Source organism: Chiloscyllium plagiosum, chromosome 2, assembly GCF_004010195.1.
Source record: "Chiloscyllium plagiosum isolate BGI_BamShark_2017 chromosome 2, ASM401019v2, whole genome shotgun sequence".
Taxonomy (NCBI): Eukaryota; Metazoa; Chordata; class Chondrichthyes; order Orectolobiformes; family Hemiscylliidae; genus Chiloscyllium; species Chiloscyllium plagiosum.
This window is the reverse complement of record NC_057711.1, coordinates 119,086,822-119,099,463: the sequence shown is the minus strand read 5'-3', so window position 1 is coordinate 119,099,463 and position 12,642 is coordinate 119,086,822. Positions and strand designations below refer to the sequence as shown.

The window sequence follows — 12,642 nt, the reverse complement described above, 5'->3', positions numbered from 1 at the left end:
ATATTTTCTAGGAGAAAGTGAGGACTGCAGATGCTGGAGATCAGACTCAAAAAGTGTGGTGCGGTTAAAGCACAGCCAGTCAGGCAGCATCTGAGGGGCAGGAGAGTGGACGTTTTGAGCATAAGCTCTTCATCCTATTCTCTCTCTAGTTATTCTTTTGCCCTTACCGCACTTGTAGAATCCCTTTGTGTTCTTCTTAACCCTATTTGCCAAAGCTATTTCACGTCCTCTTTTTACCCTCCTGATTTCCCTCATAGAACATAGAACATTACAGCCAGTACAGGCCCTTCAGCCCTCAATGTTGTGCCAACCTGTGAAATCAATCTGAAGCCCATCTAACCTATACTATTCCTTATATCTATCTAATAACCATTTAAATGCCCTTAAAGTTGGTGAGTCTACTACTGTTGCAGGCAGTGCATTTCACACCCTACTACTCTGAGTAAAGAAACTACCTCTGACATGTGTCCTATATCCACCACCCCTCAATTTAAAGCTATGTCCCCTCATTCTAGCCATTGCCTCCAAGGAAATAGGCTGTCACTGTCCAACCCTTCTAACCCTCTGATTATCTTATATGTCTCAATTAAGTCACCTCTCAGCCTTCTTCTCTCTAACAAAAACAGCCTCAGGTCCTTCAGCCTTTCCTCATAAGACCTTCCCTCCATACCAGGCAACATCCTAGTAACTCTCCTCTGAACCCTTTCCAAAGCTTCTACACCCTTCTGAAAATGCGGTGACCAAAACAGTATGCAATACTCCAAATGTGGCCGCACCAGCGTTTTGTGCAACTGCAGCATGATCTCAAGGTTTTGAAAGTCAATCCCTCTACCAATAAAAGCTAACACATCATATGCCTTCTTAACAACCCCATCAACCTGGGTGGCAATTTTCAAGGATTTATGTACATGGACACTGAGATCTCTCTGCTCATCTACACTACCAAGAATCTTACCATTATTCCTGTTACTCCTTCCAAAGTGAATCACCTCATGCTTTTCCACATTAAACTCCATTTACCATCTCTCACCCCAGCTCTGCAGCTTATCTATGTCTCTCTGTAACCTACAACATTCTTTGTCACTATCTACAACTCTACTGACCTTAGTATCATCTGCAAATTTACTAACCCATCCTTCTATGCCCTCATCCAGTTCATTTATAAAAATGACAAACAACAGCGGACCTAAAACAGATCTTTGCAGTACCCCACTAGTAACTGAATGTCAGGATAAATATTTCCAATTAACTACCACCCTCTAACTTCTTTCAGCTAGCCAATTTCTGATTCAAACTGCTAAATCACCCTCAATTCCATGCCTTTGTATGTTGTGCAATAGCCTACCATGGGGGACCTTATCAAATGCCTTCCTGAAATCCATATACACCTTATCAACCGCTTTACCCTCATCACCAATTCGGTCACCTTCTCAAAGAACTCAATAAAGTTTGTGAAGCATGACCTGCCCTTCACTAAACCGTGTAGGCTATCCCTAATCAACTTATCCCTCTCTAGGTGATTAGAATTCCTACCTCTTACAACCCTCTTCAACACTTTACTCATAACCGAAATAAGACTCACAGGTCTATAATTTCCAGGGTTGTCTCTACTCCCCTTCTTGAACAAGAGAACAACATTTAATATTTTCCAGTCTTCTGGCACTGTTCTTGTAGACAATGACTACATAAAGATCAAAGCCAAAGGCTCGGCAATCTCTTCCCTGGCTTCCCAGAGAATACTAGGATAAATCCCATCTGACTCAGGGGACTTAATATTTTTACATTTTCCAGAATTGCTAACACCTCCTCCTTATGCACCTCAATCCCATCTCGTCTAGTCACCTGTATCTCAGTACTCTCCCAATTAAGTATGCACCTATTGCCCCAATACCCCTCTGGGAATTCACTTGATCCCAATGGTTTATACCTAACCTGTGCCTCCCTCTTTTTCTTGAGCAGAGTCTCAATTTCTTTAGTCATTCAAATTCCCTACACATAGCAGCCTATTCCTTTGCACAAACACACTGTCTCTGGACTCTCATTACATCATTTTTAAAAGCCTTCCACTTCCCAACCATCCCTGTACCTGCGAACATCCTCCCTCAATTGACTTTTGAAAGTTCCTGCCTAATACCATCAAAATTGGCCTTACTACAATTTAGGAGTTTAACTTTTAGATCAGGCCTAAAAGGTCTAACTATTTTGAACAAATAGAATTATGAGCATTTGCTCCAAACTGTACCCCTATTTACATCTCAATCACTTGTACTGCCTTATTTCCCAAGAGAAGATTAAGCTTTGCTCTTTTTCTAGTAAGTGCATCCATATATTGAATAAGAAAATTTCTTCTACACACGTAACAAATCCCTTTCCATCCAAGCCCCTAACACTATGGCAGCCCCGGTCTATTTTTAGAAAGTTAAAATCCACTACTATTACAACTCTCTTATTCTTACAGTTATCTGAGATCTCCTTACATATTTGATTCTTAATTTCTCGCTGACTACTGGGGGCTATAGCGCAATTCCAAGAAGGTCATCACCCCTTTCTTATTTCTCAATTCCACTCATATGACTTCACTGGAACATCCTCCCTAAGCCCAACTAAAGTGTTATCCTTAAACAAAAAACACCACTCCTCCTCTATCTTGGCCCTTTCTATCCTCTTTACAACATCTATAACCCAGAATATTAAGCTGCTAGTCTTGTCCCTGCCTGAGCTATGTTTCTGTACTAGTTACAATATCTCAGTCCCATGTTCCCAACCATGTCCTAAGTTCATCTGCCTTATCTGTAAGCTTTTTGTCTAATATAGTTGTTTGTTCAACATTTTAGCATCCAGCAAACATGGATTCTGTGTCTTTGCCCATCAAACTGACACTAACTGCACCCACCTTGGATTCTGTCATAGCCATTTCCTAGTAGCACTTCATATCTAAAGAACGGCAAGTGAAGGCAGTGAATGCAACTCACAGTGAATGACATTAGAATGAGGAAATGCCTTGTCATCAGGTACCATCCTCCTAAGCCTTCATGTCTCCTTTTGCCTCACATTATCCTAACAACCTATTTCCATCCATCTCCCCCAATGTGGATGTGACTGAACTTTGACTCCATGTCCCTGAGCCCTGAAATGACACCTTAATGAGGCCCACTCTGTCCCTTTTTGCTCCCCTTGTGGAGGCCAAGGTGGTGGTTACTGCCTTCAACAGACCCTTCCCAGAGCCGACCAGGTCCTTCAATGCTGCCCCACTTAGCTGCCATATTCCTGGATCTGCCCCTCCCCTTAATATCACCATCCTTGCTCCCATCTCTGAAAATACTTGTGCTATCTCTCCATCAACGTGGCAGAACTGATAGCCCTTGGCTCTGGCTGAAACATCAACACACTAACAGGCAAGGCAAGTCTTGGATGCTGTAAGCATGCAGGTCGGTGCTAAGTGAGCATCCCTGAGATGCAGCTTGCTCCAACTATTGAGCAGGGATATCTGTTGTATAAGCAAGGTGCCCTTGCTGCAGCTTTTCACTGTTTTATGCCAATGTACCCTGCAATGCAAGTCTGTGTTGTGCGAGCAACATGCAAGTGTACCAGAGAGACAGTATGATGGTAAAGTGTGGTTGGCAAATGCTGGACCCAAATGTCTATGGATGATGGGTGAATGCAGCTGGAGTCCACTGGTCATACTATGAGGTGCTACATGGAGGTCTTTCGTAAGAAGTCAAAAGCTGAAGTCATCAGCTGCTTTGATTTCTGTCAAGCATTCTCTTTGTGCAGCTCGTTTGCACATTCGGTGAAATAGGAGACATCGATGGGAGCCCAGGCACCGTCTCCAAATGACTGACTACCCTCCCTCTCTCTCCCCACACTTTCCCTGGAGTTCTACACAGGGATGAACCCTGAACCCTCCTTCCACAGATAATCTCTCCAACATTGTCCTGTACAGGACAAAGGTGGAACCTGTCAAAAAATTGCAGTAAAACGTTGTGTGTGTGTGTGTGTGCTATTTTGAGACACCCCCCAAAGGCAGCAGCAATCGTAGTCTTGGTGTCCAGTCCATCTGCCCCAGAGGGGGGCAGAGTTTGGGGGTGTGTGGGTGGGAGTTGGAGGTGCAGACGGGGGTCAGGGGTTGTGGCGGATGGCGGTGCGGTTGGATGTGTGGGGTTGGGTTGTTTGGAAGTGTGGTCAGGGGCCGACGGGATGGCGGTGTTGGGCGGGTTGGAGGGGCGGATGGGCAGACAGGGGCACAGACAAGGGGCGGGTTGAGGGTGGGGGCGGAAGGGTGTGCAGGGGCATTTGTGCGATGTACTGCTGCCTAGTCTTCTAAATGGGGAGTGGACTTAGTAAGTGCTCGCTGCATCAATCCCATTGAACTGATGGTGGTTTGGACGGGGGTGGTTAGGGGTGGGAAGAGGGGCGGGAGGCTTCAGCAATGCTGTAGGTTTCTTATACACAAGGGTGTGTCTGCTCAGAAACAAACCCTGAGATAGAGAGAGGGAGCAAGGCAGGCAAAGCGAGGAAAAAGGAAACTTCAGAAAACTCCGAGCCACAGAGGAGAGGCAATGAATCAATTAACCGAATAATCAATTATCTGAACAAAATAGTGCCCGCCCATCTTGTTCAGATAATCAAGGTTCCTCTGTAGATCCTCTAAAGAGCGAGTCTGGGGATTTAACAATGGAAAATAATGAAATGGCAGATGAATTGTACAAACATTTTGCATCTTTGTTCACAGTCTAAGATTCAAATAAAGTGATTATAAAATCATGAAGGGCATGGATAGGGCAAATAGTCAAAGTCTTTTCCCTGGATTGGGGAAGTCCAGAACTATAGGGCATAGGTTCCGGTGAGTGGGAGAAGATTTAGGAGGGACCCAAGGGGCAACATTTTCACGTAGAGGGTGGTGTGTGTATAGAATAAGCTGCCAGAGGAAGTGGTGGAGGTTGGTACAATTACAACATTTAAAAGGCATCTGGATAGGTATCTGAATAGAAAGCATTTAGGGAGATATGGATCAAGTGTTGGCAAATGGGACTAGATTAATTTAGGATATCTGGTCGGCATGGATGAATTGGAGCAAAGTGTAATTGGATGGGTATATGAATAGGAAGGGTTTGGAGGGATATGGGCCGGGTGCTAGCAGGTGGGACTAGATTGGGTTGGGATATCTGGTCGGCATGGACGGGTTGGACCGAAGGGTCTATTTCCATGCTGTATATCTCTATGACTCTCTATGACTCCATTAGGGAGAAAGCTAAAACAATTACAATCATCAAGAAAAGGTACAAAAAACACTATTATCGAAGATGGACTTCATCCCAAGATGTTAAATGAAATGTCTACTCAGATAGTTGTTGGATTAATCCAAATTTTTGAAAGCATGTTCTATAATCTTCTTGAATAATAAAATCCTGTTGGAATTTGACAGATTGGATGCTGAAAGAATGTTTTAGCTTCTGGAAGAAATGAGGGGGCATAGTTTAAAAACAAAGGGGTCTCCCATTTCAAGTACATTTAACATTTCTTTTCCTGAGAGTACGGAGTATCTTTGGAACTCTCTTCTTCAGAGAGTGCGAGACACTTAGTTATTGCATACTTTTAAAGTAAAGGTAAATATATTTTTTTCTCTAACAAGGAGTAAATGATTATCAGGATTAGCCAGAAATGTGGAGAAGAACAAACAACTATATCACCCACAATCTTACTGAATGTTGGAGTATGTTAGAGGTGCTGTATGTTTGTAAATAACACAGACTGGCATTTAGGGATATATAACCTTATTAGTAACAAGAAACGTTCTGTCAAATTAATATTCCTCCAAAGAAATATTCTGAAACAGTGTTAGACAGATTGAATAGTGGTGACTTTGAGTCTGTGGTGTATTTCTATCCTATTTATGATCAATATCACAGAATGAGAAAGAAGATTATGATGAACCTGTACCTCTGTGTTCGCAAGCTCCCAATAGGTTAATTATATTTGGGTGATGTCCAAGTCTGCAGAGAACTTCCAATTCTCCAGCAAAGTCTCGGTGATCATCTTTGGATGCATATTCTATAAATGTAGGAATCACAGTTAAGGCCATGGCAAAATTAGTGCTAATAACATCAGTTATTTTTTTAACCTCCAGTTGTAAGTGCTAAGAATGAACAAATATTTAAATTTTATACCATTTCCACACTGTTCTGTGCACCAACAATAAATGGCAGCTTTAATGTAATAAAATGTCCCGAGATGTTTCACAAGGGAAAATATCAAATAAAAGTGACACCAAGGCAGACAGAGAGATTATTAGGCCAGGTGACCAATGGCTTGATCAAACAGCAGGGTTTAACAAGCAACTCAGAGATGGAGAGGTTTAGAGAGGGAATTCCAGAACAATTGGCCCAGTTAGTTGACAACATGGTTGCCAACTGTGCTGCAAAGAATATTGGAGATGTGCGAGAACTGGTGGAGAAATGCAGCAATTTCAGAAGGTTGTAGGTTGGCAAACATTAGTGATGGGGAGGAGTCAAAATATTTACACACAAAGATGAATGAAAAATTTAAAGATGTACTGACTTTCAGTCCATATTCAAACTTTTTGATTAACCTTGCACACAAATCTGATGTCAGTTTGTGTTGAGTTTAATTAAATTCTGTTTTGAAAAATGAATGGCAATTCAAGGTTAGTTAACCTGCTCCTTGATCCTGAAAAGGTAGCAAATGTCAACTCAAAGAATGGATTGATTTGGACTGATTTCTTTCAGAGAGATGAGTTGAGAACAGATATGTCAGTTGTCCAGGATTATCCAAGGTTTCAATTGAAAATTAATCTCTCCATTTAAAAAAAAACAGGGATACACACATATTTATTCACAGATGCGATGTGGGTGATGCTGGCTGGCCAGCATTTATTGCCCCTCCCTAGTTGCCTTTGAGAAAGTGGAGGTGAGCTGCCTTCTTGAATTGCTGCAATCCATTCAGTGTATGTACAGCCTATGGGCAATGAGGGAGGGAGTTCCAGGATTTTAAACCCAGCAATATTGAAGGAATAGTGATATATTTCCAATTCAGGATTCAGAAGAATCTGGGGAGCAAATGGAAATTGCGGAACTGTCTCCAGGAGCTGAATCCAGTTCTTTTATCCATGTCTGAACCAAGGCTGTAATGAGATCAGGAGCTGAGTGGCCCTGGTGGAACCCAAACTGGGTTTCATTGAGCAGGTTATTACTGAGCAGGTGCTGCTTGATAGCGCTGTTCATGACACCTTCCATCACTTTACTGATTGAGAGTAAACCAATACAATGGTTAATGGCCAGGTTGAATTTGCCCCCTTTTTGTTTCAATGTTCCTATTTAATGAATGGCTTTTACCTTTCATTCTTTTAATGGCAGCATTCATTTTGTGTCCATCCTTCTTGATTCGAGCCTTTAAGACTTGTCCAAAATTTCCTTCACCAATAATATCTTCAAATTTTATATCATCCCAGTGGAGGACAGGGTAAACTATTGGCATTCGCAACTGAGGCTTTGGTTTCCTGGTCAGAGTGAGAGTCCCTGAATTAAACTGAATAATAGGTTCCTCTCTCTTCAAAGGAAAGAAAAGGCAGGTCAATAGTTAATCTGCAAGGAAAAAAACACTTAGTATGATTAAAGTTATGTAAAGTCATACAGGAAATGGTCTTGGAATTAAGATCCAGAAGGGCGTCAGCCCAGTTGCTTGTATTAAGTTCATGCTGTCTGTACTGGGGGAAAATGAAGCACAATGCTGTACCGTGTTGTGGTGTGGATTGACTGCAGCATCAGAAGAAATAATGAGGGATTGTAATGCTCTTGGTCATGGGCCTACAGAGAGCTGACTCAATTAGTTCAAACTGAGGGCCATTAACTATTATCCATCACCACTGTGGGGAGGGAGACCCTTGACAGTAGTGTGAAGTGCAATGAGGAAGATCCTTTTGAGGAATGAAGGGGAGGTGTAATAGTGAATTTCCTGGTGTGAGAGCAGGGGGAACTCACTATCTCCTCTTGTCATCTGATGCCATCTAATTTTGCATGCAATGGGAGTGTGATCTCAGAAATGCTTCTTCACACAAAACAGTGTAAATCTTCTCATTTCTCCGAGAAGCTGTTGAGGCTGAGGATCAATTAAAAATTTATGCATCAAGATACATAGATTTTTATTAGGTAAGGGCAGTGGTCAAAATATTTGGAGAGGGGTAAGGTGGGAATATGTTCCTGAAAGTGTGCAAAGTTCCCAAGAAAATTCAATTGGGAAGAGTCCAACTGGAGAAGATTGGTTCGATAAATGGAATTGACAAAATTAGTGAAGAATTGCTCCTCAAATCACAAACAAGTGCTCTCCAATGTTTCCTACAGCAAATGCGAGAGAGAAAAACAGCCTGTGATTGGAACAGTGAGCAGTCAGTAGAGGAAGTGCAGGAGTTAAAAGTCATAGCCTCCTGCTGTGGCGGTCACCTGTTAGGGGTGCAGGAATGGTTGTTGGCCTTTTGCTGAGGCTTGGAGAGCCTGTTACCAGATCCAGAACTTCCATCTGCCAGGTCTGGGAAGGATCTGTCAGGAAGTTAGAGGGCAGAATGGGCAGAGGAGGTGGCTGAAAGATTGTGGGGGGTACAAGGTGGCTGAAAAGGAGGCTTTGGGAGGGAGAGGAAGGTTGCAAGTGGAGTGGGAACTGAGAAGGTGAGAAGGTGACTACAACAGAGGTATCAGGGCAAAGGTACCTTCTGCTAAGGAGACAGAACAGTCTTAAAGTTGTCATCAAAGCATCACCAGAATTCAACAAAACTGAAATCACTGAAGTAATAAATTCCTTGTAAATTAACTAATGTGGAATTTCTAGCTTAAACTGTACATGTTCAGCAGTGACTGTACTTCTAAAAGACATAGCAGAAATCTAATATTGAGATCTGAAATCTAGTAAATAGGATAGCACCTGCTTGGTTATGAACATGTAAGAGAAATGCATTAGCTATGATCTCATTAGTCTGGGCATGTGTTCAGGATAATGACTTTTGGTGTGTAGAAAATGTGCGCCTATCATTTTGAAAAAGCACTTTTGTTGTTAACATACGTCTGTTGACTTGTGCCAGTTTAAATATTCAGTCTAAACACCACATTCCATGGTGTGTCCCAGTTTTAGATTTAATGAAGAGCTGGTAATTGTTGTGGGTATTGTTGAGTTTTTCTAATTCTATTTCAGTGTTAGTCCAAATGCTGCATATGTCAACATAAATACAGAAAGTAATGTTAATACATGATTGTATCATCTAATAACTGATAATTAATGATAAAAGAGTCCCAGAAAACCAAAAAGTAATTTTCAAAATTCAAAAAAATAAGCCCCCAAGAAATTTTCAAGAAGAGACATTGATTTTAAAAAGTCATTTGAGCTCAGACTAAGGGTATTAAGGGTTTATGAAACCAAGGCAGATAAATAATCAGCCAAAATCTAATTGAATGTTGAAACAAGCTTTAGTGGCTGAATGGCCTTCACCTGTTCTTATCCTGAATGACTGAATAACAAAAACATTTAATTTTAGCAGAATTGGCTGATCACATCCAGTAAACATAAATTAATATTTGAAACTAATTCTGAATACCAAGAGTTATTATTCCAGCTTGAACTTTGTATAAACTGCAACATTTTATTATTGAAAAAAATCTACAGCATAATCTCTGCATTACTGGAGCAACTATAATGCCAACCCAGCAATGTTAAGTCATATGATCCTACCGAGCTGTTTTGGAAAGCTTGCACCATTTTCCTTTGGAAATTGTTTCTCTTGAAGTGAAGCACAATGCAAAAGGCCAATAAGATGGTTAGGCAGGTCATTCCTGCTGACCCCAGGATGGCGTAGAGTAGCAGCCTCCCCTCTTGTTGGCGCCTGTAGTACACAGCTGGAAAAGGACAGCATCATTGTTCAGATACGCCTTGGGGATTTTACATTTATGTAGATGATCATAGAGACTTACATGCCAAGAGACTATTCAGCCCGTTGTGTTTGTGCTGGCTCTTCAAAAGAGCTATGGAATTAGTCTCACCCACCCTATTCCTTTTCCCCCCACAGTGCTGCAAATGTTTCCAAGTATTTATTCAATTTCCTTTTTAAAAGTTTTACAGAATTTGCTTCCACAGCCACTCCAGATCATATGAAACAGCTGTGGAAAAGAACGATCTTTCCTTCTTTCTCCTTTTGAACCTTTTGCCAATTACCTAAAATATGTGTCCTCTGGTCATCAACCCTCCTGCCACTGGAAACATTTCTTTATTATTCACTCTATCAAATTTCTTCATGACATTGAATGCCTTTATTAAATCTTCCCTTAACCATTCTTGACCTGAAGACAATAATCCCACCTTCTCTACTCTGCCAATATAACTTGTTCTTCCTTTGGTATTATTTCTGTAAATCTCCACAGCCCTGAAATCTGGTATAAGGATAAATAGACATGATAACCCCATAATTTGCAGGATGAAGTTCCAGCTGTAGATTAGTATATATAGTGTCATTTCCTATGTATAAATAGCAATCTCAAACTAGGATATTAGTATCAGTTTGTCCCCATACTGATTTGTCAGGGTGAATATTCTCTCAACCACAATGGACCAACTAATTGCTTAATTTGATGTCCAAGCATTTTAAACTTAGTTTATCCTTTAGGATCCACAAAATGGAAGTTAGAATAACACTGTGATCTAAGTGGATGGAAAAGTAGGCATCACCAATTCACAATTCCCCAGCTCTCTATGAGCATTAGGAGTAATACTTATTACATTATATCACAAATGTATTAAGTGCACTGATGGCAGCTGTCAATCCATTTATAGATGTTCCACAATTTAATGATCAACACATGAAATAGTTATGAACCAAGAGTTGCTTTAGAAAAAGAAGATGTTTTGACTTGTTATATTGTTTTAGATGCAACTTTTGTTAATACTGATAGTGGTAAAGTTCCTTAAAATCTGTCAGCCAGCATGGTCATGCCAATTTGAACCTAATCAAAAGTGTATCTTATTTTCTAAAGAAAGTAGCTGATATCAGTTCAATCAAAGCAACTGATAAGTTGATATTTTATACATATGAAGCTAAAGTATCAGTTAAGATATGGACAGATATCACATTTCATTTATGAAGATGCTTCATATTTAATAATTTTGCACACTTGAATTTGAAGGATTGTGGAGATGCCTACTTTTTTTTTCCAAAATAGTCAATGAAAAGTCATTGTAACTTCTGTGAAAGAAATAATGCATTTCTTAGAAATCACATGGTTCCAGAACCGTTAGTTGAATGTACTTCAGGGAAAACATCTGACTATTTTACAAATGCATTTTATGGCTGTTCTGCATGGACAGTTTTTCAGGCTTGGAGTTTATATTTACAGTTCAGGAAAGCTTGCTATAAAACAATCTGTTTAGTTTGTGTTTCCTGTTTCTAAAGCTGCAAGAGTGTTCCTCTGAAGAGTGACTGAAAAAAAAATGTGTTATATTTCCTGAGCAAGCAGTGTCTGTCAAGACCCAGATATAAACATGCATAATTATTGGTTTGATCACATGTACAAGAACACCAGATGGACAAATTTTAGAACATAAGACATAGGAGCAGAAGTAGCCATCAGCCCATCCAGTCTGCTCTGCCACTGAATGAGATTACGGCTGATCTGATAACCTCACCCCTACTTTGCTGTCTTTTCCCCATAATCTTGATTCTCCATCTGATTAAAACTCTGTCTATCTCAGATGTGATCATTCAACAGCCCTCTGCAGGAAACAATTCTACAGAGTCAATACTCTCTGAAAGAAGTAATTCCTCCTCTGTGTTAAATGTGCTATACCTTATTTTGAGATTATGCCCACTAGTCCTTGATTCTCCTACAAGGGGAAAATGACCTTTCTGCATTTACCCTGTCAAGTCTTCCCAGAATCTTTGTATGTTTCAATAAGGTAGCCTCTCATTCTTCTAAATTCCAATGAGTGTTGGCCCAACCTACTTGACATCCCCTCATAAGACAGTTCTTCTATACCTGATATTAACCTACTGAACCTTCACCGAACTGCCTACAATGTCAGCATGTCTTTCTTTGGATAAGGGGCCCAGAATTATTCACAGTATTCCATCTGTGGTTTGACTAATGCCTTGCACAGTCTTAGCAAAACCTTCCTACTTTTATACCCTACTGTATTTGAAGTAAAGGCCAACATTCCAGGTGCCTTCCCCTATTATTCACTGAGCCTGGATGATGGCTTTTTGTGATTCATGCACATGGACTCCCAAATCCCTCAGGGGTTGGGGAGGAGGCAGGGTTCTCAGCAGCTGATTGGTCCAATCCTGGAGTTGCAGTCTCTGCCACTGGTGGGGCAATGATGTTTGATGAGGCAGGTGGATGGGAAGGCCCGGATTCTATGTGCTCATTACACTGCTTGCACATGGCCTCCACATGCTGCATTCGGTAATACTCAAAGTATTGGTGCCTTCGTGAATGCTTCTTCTCTAGTTTACATTTTCTCAGACAAATGATTCCCACATTGGTAGGAGATGTTGCATTTGTTTAGGGAGGCTTTCACAATGTCCTTCCAACATTTTATCTATCCTCCTAGTGATTACTTACCATTGTAGAGCTTGGAGAAGAGCATTTGCTT

General features: G+C 40.9%; 1 protein-coding gene across 1 annotated transcript in view; it reads right to left on the bottom strand.

Annotated features, from left to right (window-relative positions):
* Positions 1-12,642, bottom strand: part of tek (TEK tyrosine kinase, endothelial) — a 121,087-nt gene that overhangs the window by 21,781 nt on the left and 86,664 nt on the right. The window contains exons 14-16 of the mRNA XM_043717289.1: positions 9,733-9,896; positions 7,353-7,566; positions 5,941-6,051 (exon numbers count right to left, since the gene is read on the bottom strand). Of these exons, the coding sequence (XP_043573224.1) occupies positions 5,941-6,051; positions 7,353-7,566; positions 9,733-9,896 (489 nt within the window). The remainder of the gene's footprint in view (positions 1-5,940; positions 6,052-7,352; positions 7,567-9,732; positions 9,897-12,642) is intronic.